Source organism: Passer montanus, unplaced genomic scaffold, assembly GCF_014805655.1.
Source record: "Passer montanus isolate IOZ18808 unplaced genomic scaffold, ASM1480565v1 scaffold45, whole genome shotgun sequence".
NCBI classification, from domain to species: Eukaryota; Metazoa; Chordata; class Aves; order Passeriformes; family Passeridae; genus Passer; species Passer montanus.
Genome location: NW_024369373.1, coordinates 11,439,939 through 11,453,362, shown reverse-complemented (window position 1 = coordinate 11,453,362; position 13,424 = coordinate 11,439,939). Strand labels below are relative to the sequence as shown.

Here is a 13,424-nt window from a genome sequence, read left to right as displayed (position 1 = left end):
AAGCAGTTTTATCTTTAAGCAGTGTTTTTCCCCCAATTAATTTGAGAGGAGGGACATTTTGTAACAGTACCACAAAAGACTTCACACAGCAATACATGTGAAATCAAATTACAACTGACTTCTGTGTAGCAAAAAGCATTACACAAAATTAGGGAAAGGCATAATATTTCCTGTGGTTGACATACAGTTAAAAATCTAGTGATGATCTAGCATCCTATCCTGATTTGTACAAGCAAATAAGCAACACAAAGTATTTCTGCAGGTAACTGATTACAGCTGCACATCAGCCCTTCACCTGTTAGTAAAAGCAGTTAAGGACTTCATGCACCAACCCTACAGACTGAACAGAGCCTCCCCACCTCCCCATTCCAAAAAAACAAAACACCCACAAAGTAAAAGTAGGAAAAAATCATTACCCTTTTTATTACAGCTCTAAGCAAACCTGCAACAATGACCAGGGTGAACATTATTCTGGCACAATCCTACATGCAAAGAAAGCCTTGGGTAAGTGACAGTTTAATGCTGGTGCGTTCTTTTTCCTGGTTTTTAAGTAAGAAGTTAGAGGTTTGGAACCTAGGAAGCTCAATTCATAGTCTTTGTTGACTCCAACCCCACAAAACTCCTTCCATAAGCATTCCCAAGGCATGCCTGGAATGCTGTCACAAACAGCTTCACCCAGAAATGCAAACAGGACCTCCCCACTCCCAGCCCAGCCCGTGATAAGCACAGCCCTGGTACAAACAGCAAAGGCTGGAAAACAGGAACAAGCAGGCAGCAAGTTCTTTTTGTGTGCTCCCCCTGCAACTGTGCAGCTCTTTGGACATGTCTGTGCTGCTGCCACAGAGCAGGCTGCAGAATCCAGAGCCAAGCTAGCACATGGCTCAGCACAAGGTAACTGTTCACCTGCGCTCTGCCCCACGCTCCCCAGCCAGGTCACGTACACACACAGCCTCACTAACTCCAGCCTGGTTCAGATGTCACCCAGCAGCCTGTGATCAAAGCACAGACTTAAGGTTTTATAACTGACCTCACGCTCCAATTTCAAAAAGTGTTCATGACCAGAAACAAAAAAGGAGGACAATGATGGTCATACTGCAAAACTGGAGTTTGCCATTAAGTGCTCACCCACTACACCCCAAGGCACAGGTTAGAGCCTGGCATACAGACCTCCACCCCCTCCCAGGCCACCAGGCTGTCACCAGCAGCTCATTCCATCTCAATCTCTACCTGCCTATCCACAAAATCAAGCAAAGGACAGTATCTGTCTCCAGGCATTTTGCAGTGACTGCAATAACATAGCTCTGCCCAAAACACATCAGACTTTCCCATTTCTCCAAAAACCCGTAGAACTGAGGCTGGAACTGAGCTTTATCTCTATACAGATTTAAGGTTGATAACTAATGCATGATTTATTGTTCTCAACACTAATGGAAGCACTTTGTAAATTCTTCTGTCTCCTAACAGGCCAGCTCACTTGTCAGCCTCTGGCACTCAAAAAGGAGACCAGGAGAGCACTGAAAGCTTGGAAAGGTACATTGCCATCAAGCACTGCTCTGTTCTTCTAATGGGTCAGATGTACCTCCCCATCAAAGGATTTTACAGCTTTGGTGAAAAATATTTGCATCAGATACCAATGGACATTGTCATTTGAGCTAAATTCTCCTTACTGTAATCACATCTCCACACAGATGGAGATTTGGAATGCATAAACATATTCCAGTCTTGCAGTTTTCCTCTCTTTGTTCCCGTGGTGGGATAGAAGCCACAGTGAAAAATGGAAACTCCCATTACCTAGAACTAATTCCAGATGCCTGTAACTGTTAAAAAACAAGGCTGATCTATTTTAAAACACCATATAAACTAATTACTGGTCTTGCCTGTCCCTCACCCACTGTCCTCAATAATTAAGAAATGCTTGGGAACTGATGTCTGGGAACTTGCAAACACAAGAACTACTTGATTTCAGGAGTGATTGATGTCAATGGAGTTGATGAAGTCACAGCTGCACTACAAAAATGTAGCTAAAGACAACTAAGATGTCTAAGGAGGTGTAAATCTGCTCAGTAACATGACCATAAGTCAGCACAGGTCTCAGGAACTGGTGCTGTGTCCAGAATTTGTGAACGAACAAGGAAATAGAAGCTTCTCTCAAAAAACCCCAAAAGCTTCTAGTATGTTACTCCTACTTTTCACTGGGGCCTCAATTCAGTCACTGAATCGGGTGACATTGCTGAGCTTTGAGCACTGGTAGAAGCTGAATTTTCCTTTCCAGTAGCAATCTCCTTCTCACAGCCATTCCAGGACTGCCCAGCACCCTTCAGGAACCTCAGACACTGTTTTGAGCCTGCTCCCTGCCTTAAGAGCCTTGCAATTTAAAGGTCCCAGCAGTAACCTGTACCAGCAGTACAGAAAGGAAAACTCGAATTAAACATCATGCAAGAGATTGACAGGAGAGCCTAAAGCCCTTCTAAAGTGAAATGAAGAACAGTGAAACTAAACCAACCTCAAGAGGGATTTCCAGCAGACTCCCCTTCTTCCAGGGCACAATGCCTTTGAGAATGAAATCCACTACTTTAGAATTTTTTAATACTTCTCCCACAAATGTAATAACTTTATCCAGGGTATCAACCCTTTTCTCTATCTTTGCCAGCCTCTCCTTATGCTTGGAGGCATCCCAGCAGTACAGAAAGGAAAACTCGAATTAAACATCATGCAAGAGATTGACAGGAGAGCCTAAAGCCCTTCTATGTCATAAAGTGAAATGAAGAACAGTAAAACTAAACCAACCTCAAGAGGGATTTCCAGCAGACTCCCCTTCTTCCAGGGCACAATGCCTTTGAGAATGAAATCCACTACTTTAGAATTTTTTAATACTTCTCCCACAAATGTAATAACTTTATCCAGGGTATCAACCCTTTTCTCTATCTTTGCCAGCCTCTCCTTATGCTTGGAGGCATCTAGCTGGGCAGCTTTCATCAAATTCAACACTTCTGAGCACATGCTCTGGACATCGGCGTGGGCAGCGCTGTCCGGTTCCTCCGGGCCTTGCTGCACTGCATCTGTGCCACCAGGAGCTGCTGGGGACACTGGGAGCCTCTTAATGCCACCTCCCACATCAGCAATGCCTCTGTCCACTCGCTGCAGTTTGCCTGTCAGGTCTTCTTGGAAATGCAGCAGCTTGTCCATCTTTTCATTCAGGAGATACAGCTTTTTGTCCACCGTACTTAAACTGGTCACTTTTGCAGGCTGAAGCCTTGTCAGGGCGTTTCCCTGTGCCAGGTCCAAGCTCCCTGCAGACATTGTGTCCAGACAGCAGGAAGTCAGACAGATGAGGCTGCCTTTGCATTAACCATAAATTAGAAAATGAGGCTCTGAAAGTTCATCTTCTTCAGCTATTCCTACACCAGACGAGCTCACTTACTGGAGTCGCTAGAGCATATCGTGAGATAGCTACTGCACAAAAGATTTATTTCTGTGTTATCTGTTTCTTACTGTGTGCTTTCAATGATGGAGGCAATTTGGCACCAGACTATGTTTTCTTGTGCCTCCTTGACGTCACAAAACCATTTAAAATTCTTTCTCGAGTGGCTGTTGATAGGCAAGCATCTTAACAATGGCCAATGCCTGCGCAGGCCTCTGGAGGGAGGGGGATTGTTTTCATGACCAGTTTTAGTTCTGTGATAATGAAAAGGTGCTAGAACATTTCCCTTCATTAAACAGGGAAAAAAAATAGAAGTAAACTGGCTGGCCTTGTGCTGAAGCTTGGAAGAACTCAGCTGTGTAGCACGGATGCAGAACACCCAGCATAGACACAGGGTGCTCTTTCAGTTGGCTGGCACTTGAATTTAAAAATAGAGTACAATGACAATGACCTGAAATACGTATCTAGCACCAGCATGTCTCTGTCAACTGAAACTTCTAAAATTAAATCTTTCTCCAGGTTATAAAAATGAATCAAGTAAAAAATAATCATAATGAAGGCACAGCAGAATTAATTTAACTATTAGCAATTAAATTATTAAATCATAAATCTTAAAGGATTTGTTGTTGACTTGCTTTTCACTTCTGAATCACAGCATATTTACTATACACTAGAGAACAGAAAAAGTCACTTCACACTGCACAGGCTCCACTGCCACAGCTCTGAATGCTTTAGAAACATTAATGAATGTACCCTTACAATAGCACACAGAAGGGGAGTCAGTTCTCTGCCACAGAGGATGAACTGTGGCATCAAGAGAGAGCAGTTTGTCCCATGCCAGATGTGACACTGTCACACAACTATGTCTGGTGTAGACAGTGTCAAAGGGGTGTAGAGCAGGGAGGAGAAACAATGGAACCACAGCAAAGCCTTTGGGGTACTCAGCACCCCTCTGCCTCCAGTCCCTTCCTCATTTTTTGTAAAAGGCATATGGAAAGAAAATGTCACTCTTAAAGTGGATTTCCTATATGACATAGGACATTCTAGACATTAAAACCCTTCCCACAGAGTAGTAGCAACATTAAAGTTACCCTCTCAAGACAATGTTGAATCCTTGCACTTCTGTAAAATGAGAATTTTTATTTATACTTTAAAAGAAGTGTTACATCCACCAAGGCCATCATGTAATTATAGCCAACCTGGTGTTTCTGTGACATTTAGAGGCAAATAACCAGCTTTACCAAACACAGCCAAAGCTGTGACACTTGGACTGTTCATCACCTTCACAGAAGAGTTTGAATACCAAGCAATGACTTTAGAAGAAAACCTGGCACTTTGTGCCAAGTCACTTCTCCTAACCAAAAGGGTATTTTAAAGTCACTGGCGTTTTCCCAGTGGTCTGGGACAGAATGGTGTAAGTTTTGTGATATCCCATAAAACACAGTAAAATATACAGCTCTGTCGTGAAGGTTTAGGACATGGGCAACAAATGCCTTGCAACTCTACTACTGCAGTTAAAGAATCAAGAGTTTCCAGCCAAATGCTCCCAAGGAATTAATTGTTTCAAGCCCACAAACATGCTTGATGACAAAGGATATAAACAACCAACATAATTCACCAAATCAAGAGTACCTGCTGCATGTTGTCCTGTTAGGAACAGAAGAACGTGGTAGAGTCATTAGAGTGTTGTACTTAAAGTCAGACAACTTACAGCAGATACTTCAGCAGGGAAGCTTAGCCACAGAAAGTTATCCCCAGCTGCACAGACAGAACTCAAGATGCCACCACCAGTGTGCTATTCCAGGCACAGCACAGGGCCAGGAAACAATGCAAGTCCAACCAGGGGCACAGCTGGGTGTGCTTGGGGGCAAACAGAACTCCTGCAAAACCTTCAACTGCTGTCTTCATTATTGAACAACTGAGAGCAAAAAACCTGATTGCTGCCCAGTTATTATCTAGTGTTACTATTCATGTAACTGCTGATTTCATCCTCCTCACATGCAGTGCACTGTGGCAAATGCTGTCTAAAGCAAAAAGTGGGGCTTCAAAAAAAAAAAAACAACAATAAAATCCCATCCCTTTCTCCTCTGGATTCAGCCACATGCACTGTGTATTCCAGCCACATGGAAGAGATTTCACCACCCAACCGCTCACACAGTGCACTGAGAGATATTTGAAATAAAGCTCCAGAGAGAATTCTTGCTAAAATATACAGCAAATATTCCTTTCTAGTGTTGTCTGAGGAACAGGGAAGATACAGCCATAACTGCCTCCTACTCTGATACAGCTGTTTGACTTCTTATATTACTTACATCAAACTGTGCCTCCATAAACAACTGCAAAATTACAGATGGGATGAAGGACAGAGAAGGAAACCTCATTTGGACCAAAGTAAAAAGTTTTAAACTTCTGTCACAAAGTTAAGGTCAGCTATTCTTTACTCTTTCAATTTTCTCCTCCACTCTGTCCCCTTTTGCACTGCTGGCAAACACACAACCAGAAAAAAAATGGCTCTGGCAAGTCTAACAGTTTGTCTTGCCTTCAGGATGATAATATGCTCAAATACTGGCAAAAACCCTTTTATTCCTTTTGCTTTGAATTACAAAAGCAGGCAATTGTTGTTCAGAACATTGATTCAGTGCCCAGTGTTCAGACCTCGCTTGAGCAGCCTGCAGAGAGTATTCATTTCCACTGCTAGTCCCAAGCCTTTCAATAGTTACCAAAAATAAGGGAAAAATCCTAAAACGCCTGACGTCACAAAAAAGCACAGCTGTTGTGACAAGTGCCACAGCCTATCAAGGTCACTTGTGCTTTGTGAGGAGCTGTTGCACTTCGATACCACAGCACAGGGTGCTTCATCTTCAGCCCCCAAATTTACAGAGTGCTGCATGAACAGCAAACACCAGGGACTGCTGCAGCACTCCTGCAGAGAGCACAGTTAAGTTCAGCCAGCCCTGCTGGCATTGCCAGAACTGCTGACCCACGGGACTCCATCATGGTCTGCATGTAACTTGAACAAAGTTTCTGATGACAATTGGTCTCCAATGTCTTCCAGGTAACAAAAAATGAGCACTGGGATCTGGAGTGTGCAGGCAACTGCCTTGATTCCATGAACTTTCCTGATTCCTTTAAAAGATCTCCAAGGTATCAATATCTCAGGAATGCAGAGAAAAGGAACACACATGCTGGAGAAACACAACTGCAAGTGACCTTGAATCAATGATGCCAAAGAGACTTCTATTCTCAAGGGGGAGAAGAGTTTATTCCTCTTTGGCTCACACCTCTCACACACACTCCCAGCTGTGAGAGAGAGATGTCAGAAAACAAGAGAAAACTTGAGATTCAACACAGAAAACCTATCATATGGCAGTTTAGTTACAATTCCTCCTTGCTAGGACTGACCCAAAGTAATGAAAAAATCCTCAAAGATGGGAGTGAATAGAAAACAATATTTAAAAAATCCCCACCATGTACTGAAGTGACAGCCGAGACTGATACCCCAAATGAGAAATGTCACAGAGGTTAAAACCAGCTGCTCAAACAGATCATCTCATTAGATTGTTGCATTGCTTCCAACAACATTGTAAAACTGGAGATGGCTGACAATACATAAGAAAATGAAAAAATAACTTTTTATATGGCCTATTAAAAGCCAAAGCTTAATACAGAAGTTAAAGGCTTTGGGAAAAGTTTGCAGTGCAATAGAGTTCCAAAGAGATGGAGAATGCAATGTGGCAAAATGTCAGGAGATTACAAAAGGAAAAACCAAAGCAAATAAGCTCAAAGCAGCCTGGCAACATCTGATAAACACTGCTGAGGCAAAAATAAAAGTAAATTTTTACAAATATCTTTTACATATTTAGAAACCAGATGTCACCTTTTTCAAGCTACAATGAAAATCTACTTAATCTACATCTAATTGCTGCAGCCCATTAACATACATCTCCTGCTTTTCTCCCCAGCAAATGAAAGGGTAACTGAACCTTTTTAGGGTATCTAAATTTTTGAAATACTAAACCTAGTTTCTCAGGAACAGCACAAAAGGTAAATTTATTGTATCTACAGGGTAATGCTGCAGCAACAGACAATTCTAACAACAGCAAGCACAAAGGAGGCACTGGCTCTAAATTCAGAGGAATAACTTCCAAAGGCAAGATATGCCATACAGCCTGGATAAATCCATCTAGTCCCATGGTTGGCTTTCCTGCTGGGACCAGCTCACCCTGGGAACTGGACCACACCTGCTTTAGAAGGCCAAGAACCCCACATTTAACTAATGCATCACTCATGCCTGTTGGTTGAAATCCACTTGCCCAGTAAAAGGATCAATGGCACACTGTTGGTGTCCCCAGTGACCCTGGCAAGAACAACTCAATATTGCCTCTGTCACAACATGACTGGTGCCAGGTACACCCAACAATCACCATGGAAACCTGGGGTTTCTGTGTCTTTCATGAGAGAAAACTGCTAACACAGTCAATTAGGAAACACCCTTGCAAGTCCTGACTTCCTTTTCATTATTTTCCAGACAACTGAATCCAAGGATGTCTCCAGGCAGCAGCAGAGCTAGGGATAGGTTACTGAACCTGATATCCTGTGCACTATTGTAATGCATCTCAGACAGCTGACAGCAGAGAGATGAACAGATCAATTATGACATTTCATGTACATCAAAGTGATGAGATTTCTAGATAACACTGTTTACCATTTGCCCACAGCCTTCCATCAGGTTACCCTGCCTTTCAGCATGCCAACAGGGCACCTGCTGTCTATCCACATCCACTCACTTGACCCCAGAGCTTATTCCTCACCACCAAGTCTGTTACTCACAGAAACTACATTAGAAAGCTCATTACTTGGAATTTTCATCCTTTCAATTTATTTTATTTTTAAGCAGCTATTAAACTATGGAGCAGAAGAGTGGTAATTGAGAATGTTTCGCCAGTGTGGTGGGGAAACATTCTCCTCTCACTCCTCCACACCCTCCAACAAAGACCTCTCCTCTGGAAACTGAACAAAAAAGTTATGTTGTTCCTGCTTCCCCTGAATTTCAGTGGTTTTATATCTAATGAAGTCAGCTTCTCACAAAGCCTGCTGATTTTAAGGGTCAGCCACAAAAGCTTCCCTCAGACTCAAGAAGCCTCTTACTTACAAGATGCTCTCTCAGAAGTACTGGGAGCTCAGCAGAGAGCCCTGAGGCCCACTTGACACCTGCCAAAAGCTCTTGTGTCAAGGCAGTTTGCTCAGGTACAAGTAATTCTGTGTCACTGGGGATCTGCCACAACAGGAGAGTGGCCCTGGCTGTGCAGTAATGCCAACAGGAATAAAACCAGTAAAAGCAAACTCTCCTCACTGAAGTGATGAGACAGGGCTCCCAGGATACACACAGGGAACAGACCTGTTGCATAAGAAAGGGTTATTTCTAGACAGTCAACTTTTCTGAAAAACAAACTTACATAATCCAGAGTTTGCTCCAAAACACATTAAAATCAGCACAATTGTTCTTGCTGACTTGAAATTTGATTGGCTTCAAATCAAATCCCTCAGAAAAGCCTCTACTCTGCCAGCAACATGCTTTTGTTTGAGAAGATGCAAATCCCCTAACTGCACTTTCTGCACTTCTGCTCCCTTCCCACTTCAGAAGATCTTTTTAGTTTCAAGTCTGAAAAGATACAACAAAAATGCGTACTCAGAGCTGCACTAAATTGTTAATTTGTAACCATCATTTCCAACTCCACCTTTCTCACCGCCATGACTGACAATTGTTGTAAGAATACATCATACCATTTTCTTTGCTTCTCCACTTACATTCCCAAGGTTGAAAGGCAAGAACTGTCCTCCAGCCCCCCTTCAAGATACTGACTGAGGTATGAGCACCTCGAGCACAACTTTACATTGCAGTGGTTTAGGTCTTTGAGAGGTAAAACACACCAGCACCTCACATTAGGAGACAGAAGTGTTCACAGGCAGGCTTGCAAGAGGCAGCCTCCAAAACCATCCAGCTGGACTCCAGCATCCCTTGGCTACTGGCACACACCCCTGGAAACTCCTCCCAGTGGAGTTTACAGAGGCAGCTCCTGCCAGCAGGTCAGGCCTGTGTAAGCTGGGCTCTCAGTCCCTGACTTCTTTCTCACTCACATTCCCACCTGACAGCTCCCAGCTGGGGTACAACAAACACCAAGCACTGCATTCATTGCTGCCTGCTAATAATGGTCTTTGCAGGAATTTAACAGTAGGGGTTTTTTTAAAGTAAGAACTCTTTGACACTGCTATTTCTCACTAAAACCCAAAAAAACCCCCAAGTTAACAAAATTTTAGATCATGTAAATAATTATCTGCCCTATAATGAAGTCTGTTATGCTATATTCACCTGCTGATTTAGATCTCTGGTATTTTGCTTTGACATCATTCACAAATACAGAAATAACCATCAGTTCAGGCTTAATAACCAGCAATCTTGACACAAACTGCCTTGAAAAAGATTCAGAATAAAAGAGTTTGTGTACAAAAAGTACCTGCTGATTTAGATCTCTGGTATTTTGCTTTGACATCATTCACAAATACAGGAAATAACCATCAGTTCAGGCTTAACAACCAGCAATCTTGACACAAACTTCTTTGAAAAAGATTCAGAATAAATGAGTTTGTGTACAAAAAGCAGTGGCTTTGCAAACTCTTCTCAGTAATCAAAGCTCACACAGAAGCCACTTGCTGTCCTTTATGTGAATGTTTCAAAAAGCAGAGAAATTGCTGCATCCATCTCAGCTGTGAAAAACATCTCCAGCTAAACTTAGAATGGTTTTTATCAGGTTGGAAGAAGTCTACAGAAAACAAACAAAAGAATGTGATCTAGAGAAAAACTGCCCTAAAGGAACATTATACCACATGCCAGTGGAATTGCAGAAGGCAACTAACAACAGGAATCAAGTTTCTCAGAGGAAGGAATGAGAAGGCAAGTTTTTAAGTTTATTTCTCTAAAGCAGATAGCTGAAGAACAGTTGGGTGTGAATTAGAAGCCTTGAATTAGGGCTCCAGTGGTATAATTAAGCACAGAGATCCATCTTTCCATCTGGGGTTAGTATCTCAGCACAAATATCTAGTAAGAGCAGAAATCCAGAGCACATTTGGTACAGCCATTTCCACTCCCAAAACAGCAAATACCCCCAGTGCTTCCATGCAGGGCTTCTACCAGGACTCAGAAGTTTAGCTTCTGAACCACCTTGCTACCTTAAATCAGCAGCCAACAGACTCCAGAGTATTCATTTTCCTCAACCACACAGACATTTCTCTGCCTCATAGGAGGCTCCTGAATTAAAACAAATAAATCATTGATTTTGGAATTCTGCTGTTAGATCAGTGACAAATTAATCTCCAGCTGCATTGCAGAGACAGCTGTAGTGTAAACAGACACACTGATTATCAGTGCTGGACTACAAAAACAGCCCCAAGGCCTGGCACCACAAAGCCAAAATCACTCAGAGGAAAGCAAGCAAATAACAGTGCTGATAAAAGATCCAGGACATAAATGGTTTGGATTTCATATTAGCTGATACCAGTATTTGCCACTAATGGGTACAGCAGGGCAGTGCCAGTAACAGTGCATCAAGACCTTTTCAGTGCAAGAAATTAGGAGAGGAGTTACAACACAGGGCTGGATGCTGCAAAATACTGCTGTCATGTTCTGCAGAGAGGTAAGCAAATTACAGCTGGCAAGAGTCCCTGCACAATATCCCTGAAAATGGTCAAATGCAGGGGTTTCATGCTCTTGTTCTACCACAAAAGGAGAAACAGGAAAATTCTGACAAAGTCTGTCTACACGGAATTAACCCAGTGAAGAGTGGATTCTGCACTGACCATAAAACAGATTAAAGTGCCCCAAAATAAGCTCAGTGTCCCACAGCAATGACTGGCAGCTTCCTATCTGCCTTGCCAAGACAAGCCATCCCTGCTGGCCGTGGTGACAACTGCCTCACACAGTGGGATGACCCACAGCTATTTCATAGGTTGTGCCAATGTTTTCTGGCCCTAAACCTGATAATTCTGCATAAAGAACAAGAAACAAGTGAGTCATCAAATCTGTAGCAAACTATTTTCTTTTTATAGCAAGACAGGTCAAGGAAGATGCAAATCAGACTGTGCTGACTCCTAAAGGGGTGCTGAGAATTAACCAGAACCCTGAAGCTTTCCACACTGGGGACTTCAGCTGAAACTGGGAACAGGAACCCACCAAGAAAACATCCAGAACAGAGTTATTGATAGAGAAAGGGCATTTCTTTTCAACTCTGCCCAGCCCCAGACCACATCAGTGAATATGCAATGACAGTGCTGGAAGGACTCAGGTCTCTGAAGGGAAGCATTCAGGACCTGAAATCAGAAGTATGCCTAAGATAGGGGAGCCACAAAGCACATGGGCTGCTCAAGGCTGAACAACAAAACAAGGACACAAATGAGAGAGTGAAAGGTGAGCCACAAATATAGGAGACAACAGCAGGAGGACCTGTTAGCTCCTGCTATCTCAATTCAGCCATGGAGAAGGTGAAAACAAACCTGGTTTGTAATGTCACAGACTATATATAGTTTACTACTTTAGTTTCTGGGATATGAACTGTCTGAAAGGGTACTCAATAGAGTATATTTAGACTGCAGACCACTATGGTGCAAAATTTAAATTTGAGCACGTGACATCTTCCTCTTGAGTTCCCACAAAGCCTGGGGAGACAGTGTTGACAACTGAGATGCTCAGAAATTTGTCAATCACGTATTTTTCTAAAAATCTCAATCCTTCAAAGTGGTTTACCAATTCCATTCATTTCTTTCAGTCTGTCTGTCTCTGTGAGCTCTCCACAGCAGTGTGCACACAGCCTGCCAAGAATCTGGACCCCAGGAGGGCTGTTTGGGCCCTGCAGAACATGGACTGTCCAGAGCCTGGATCCCAGAGCTGCTGTGCTGAGGAGAGAGAAGAGTGACTCCCAGGTAAGCTGGAGCCTGAACTGCAGTGCCAAGGGCTGATCTCCACCAGCAGCTCTGCCGTCCCAGCATCAGCTCCACAAAACAGGAGACAACTGTTTAAAGAAATTAAAGGTAATTGTTGTGCAAGAACACAAAACTCGGGATGTGAACCAACAGCACCTGAGGAGTTCCAAGTAACTCTACACAGGACTCAGAAAAACACCTCTGAGTAGCAAAAGCAGCAAGATGTTAGCCCTCCAGAAAAACCCCACAGAGACACATACCCTCAATCACAAACATGAATGAGAGGAGCATTGAGATTAAGTTATTGGAATGACTAGGTGACTTCAAATATCTCACTAAGTGGTTGTGTCCTAAAAGAGGATAAAAAATAAATCAGGTCCAGCGAATCAGAAGAAAGACAGCAGCACCACTTAGGTTAAAAGGATTGATGTAGGTGAACAAAGCTGTTCAGCTCCAGAAAGGAAAAGCCTGAAGAAAGTACAGGTGCCTTGATCTTCAGGCACATGTTAGTACACTCCTGTCACTGCCTCTCCTAAGAGTCCAATGAATTTTAGAGAAAAAAATGCCTCATCTTATTGCTTGAGCACCAACTCACCCCTCCACTGCACCCCTGAGCAATAACAGATTTCCAAACAATCTGTAAAAACATGCAGGGCACTGGTGCAGAGCTGCCTGGGGTTATGGGTCCTTCCACAGCAGCCCAGCCAGCTGAGCCAGCCCCTTGTCTGAGAGCAGCAGGCAGATGTCAGATACTGCACAGGAGACTTCAGCCCACAACACACAAACTACAGATTCCCCCCTGCAACCAGACATCAGAACTGCACACACAGCCTCCAGATCCTGCTGGGACAGGCTCAAACCTGACCTGCAGGCTGACCCTGGGAAAAGAGAGTTCTCCCTAGGGTTAATATTAAACTTACACATTAGAGCAGTTCTCACCAGCTTTACTAAGAATTGCACATGTGGTCCAAGACTATTCATCCTTATGTGTTCTCTGCCAGTCCCATCCTCCAAAAGCATCCTTCCCTTT

The 13,424-nt window shown here is 43.2% G+C and overlaps 1 protein-coding gene across 7 annotated transcripts in view; it reads right to left on the bottom strand.

Annotated features, from left to right (window-relative positions):
- Window positions 1-13,424, bottom strand: part of MYLK3 (myosin light chain kinase 3) — a 33,525-nt gene that overhangs the window by 16,651 nt on the left and 3,450 nt on the right. The window contains exons 1-2 of one of the 7 annotated variants that reach the window (XM_039721325.1): window positions 2,788-3,465; window positions 417-482 (exon numbers count right to left, since the gene is read on the bottom strand). The exons of 3 other annotated variants lie outside the window; for them this stretch is intronic. In XM_039721325.1, the coding sequence (XP_039577259.1) occupies window positions 417-482; window positions 2,788-3,300 (579 nt within the window). In that variant the 5' untranslated portion in view covers window positions 3,301-3,465. Of the gene's footprint in view, window positions 1-416; window positions 483-2,503; window positions 2,669-2,787; window positions 3,466-13,424 lie in introns of those variants that run through there. 3 more of the 7 variants (XM_039721332.1, XM_039721328.1, XM_039721326.1) reach the window with 3 other exon arrangements.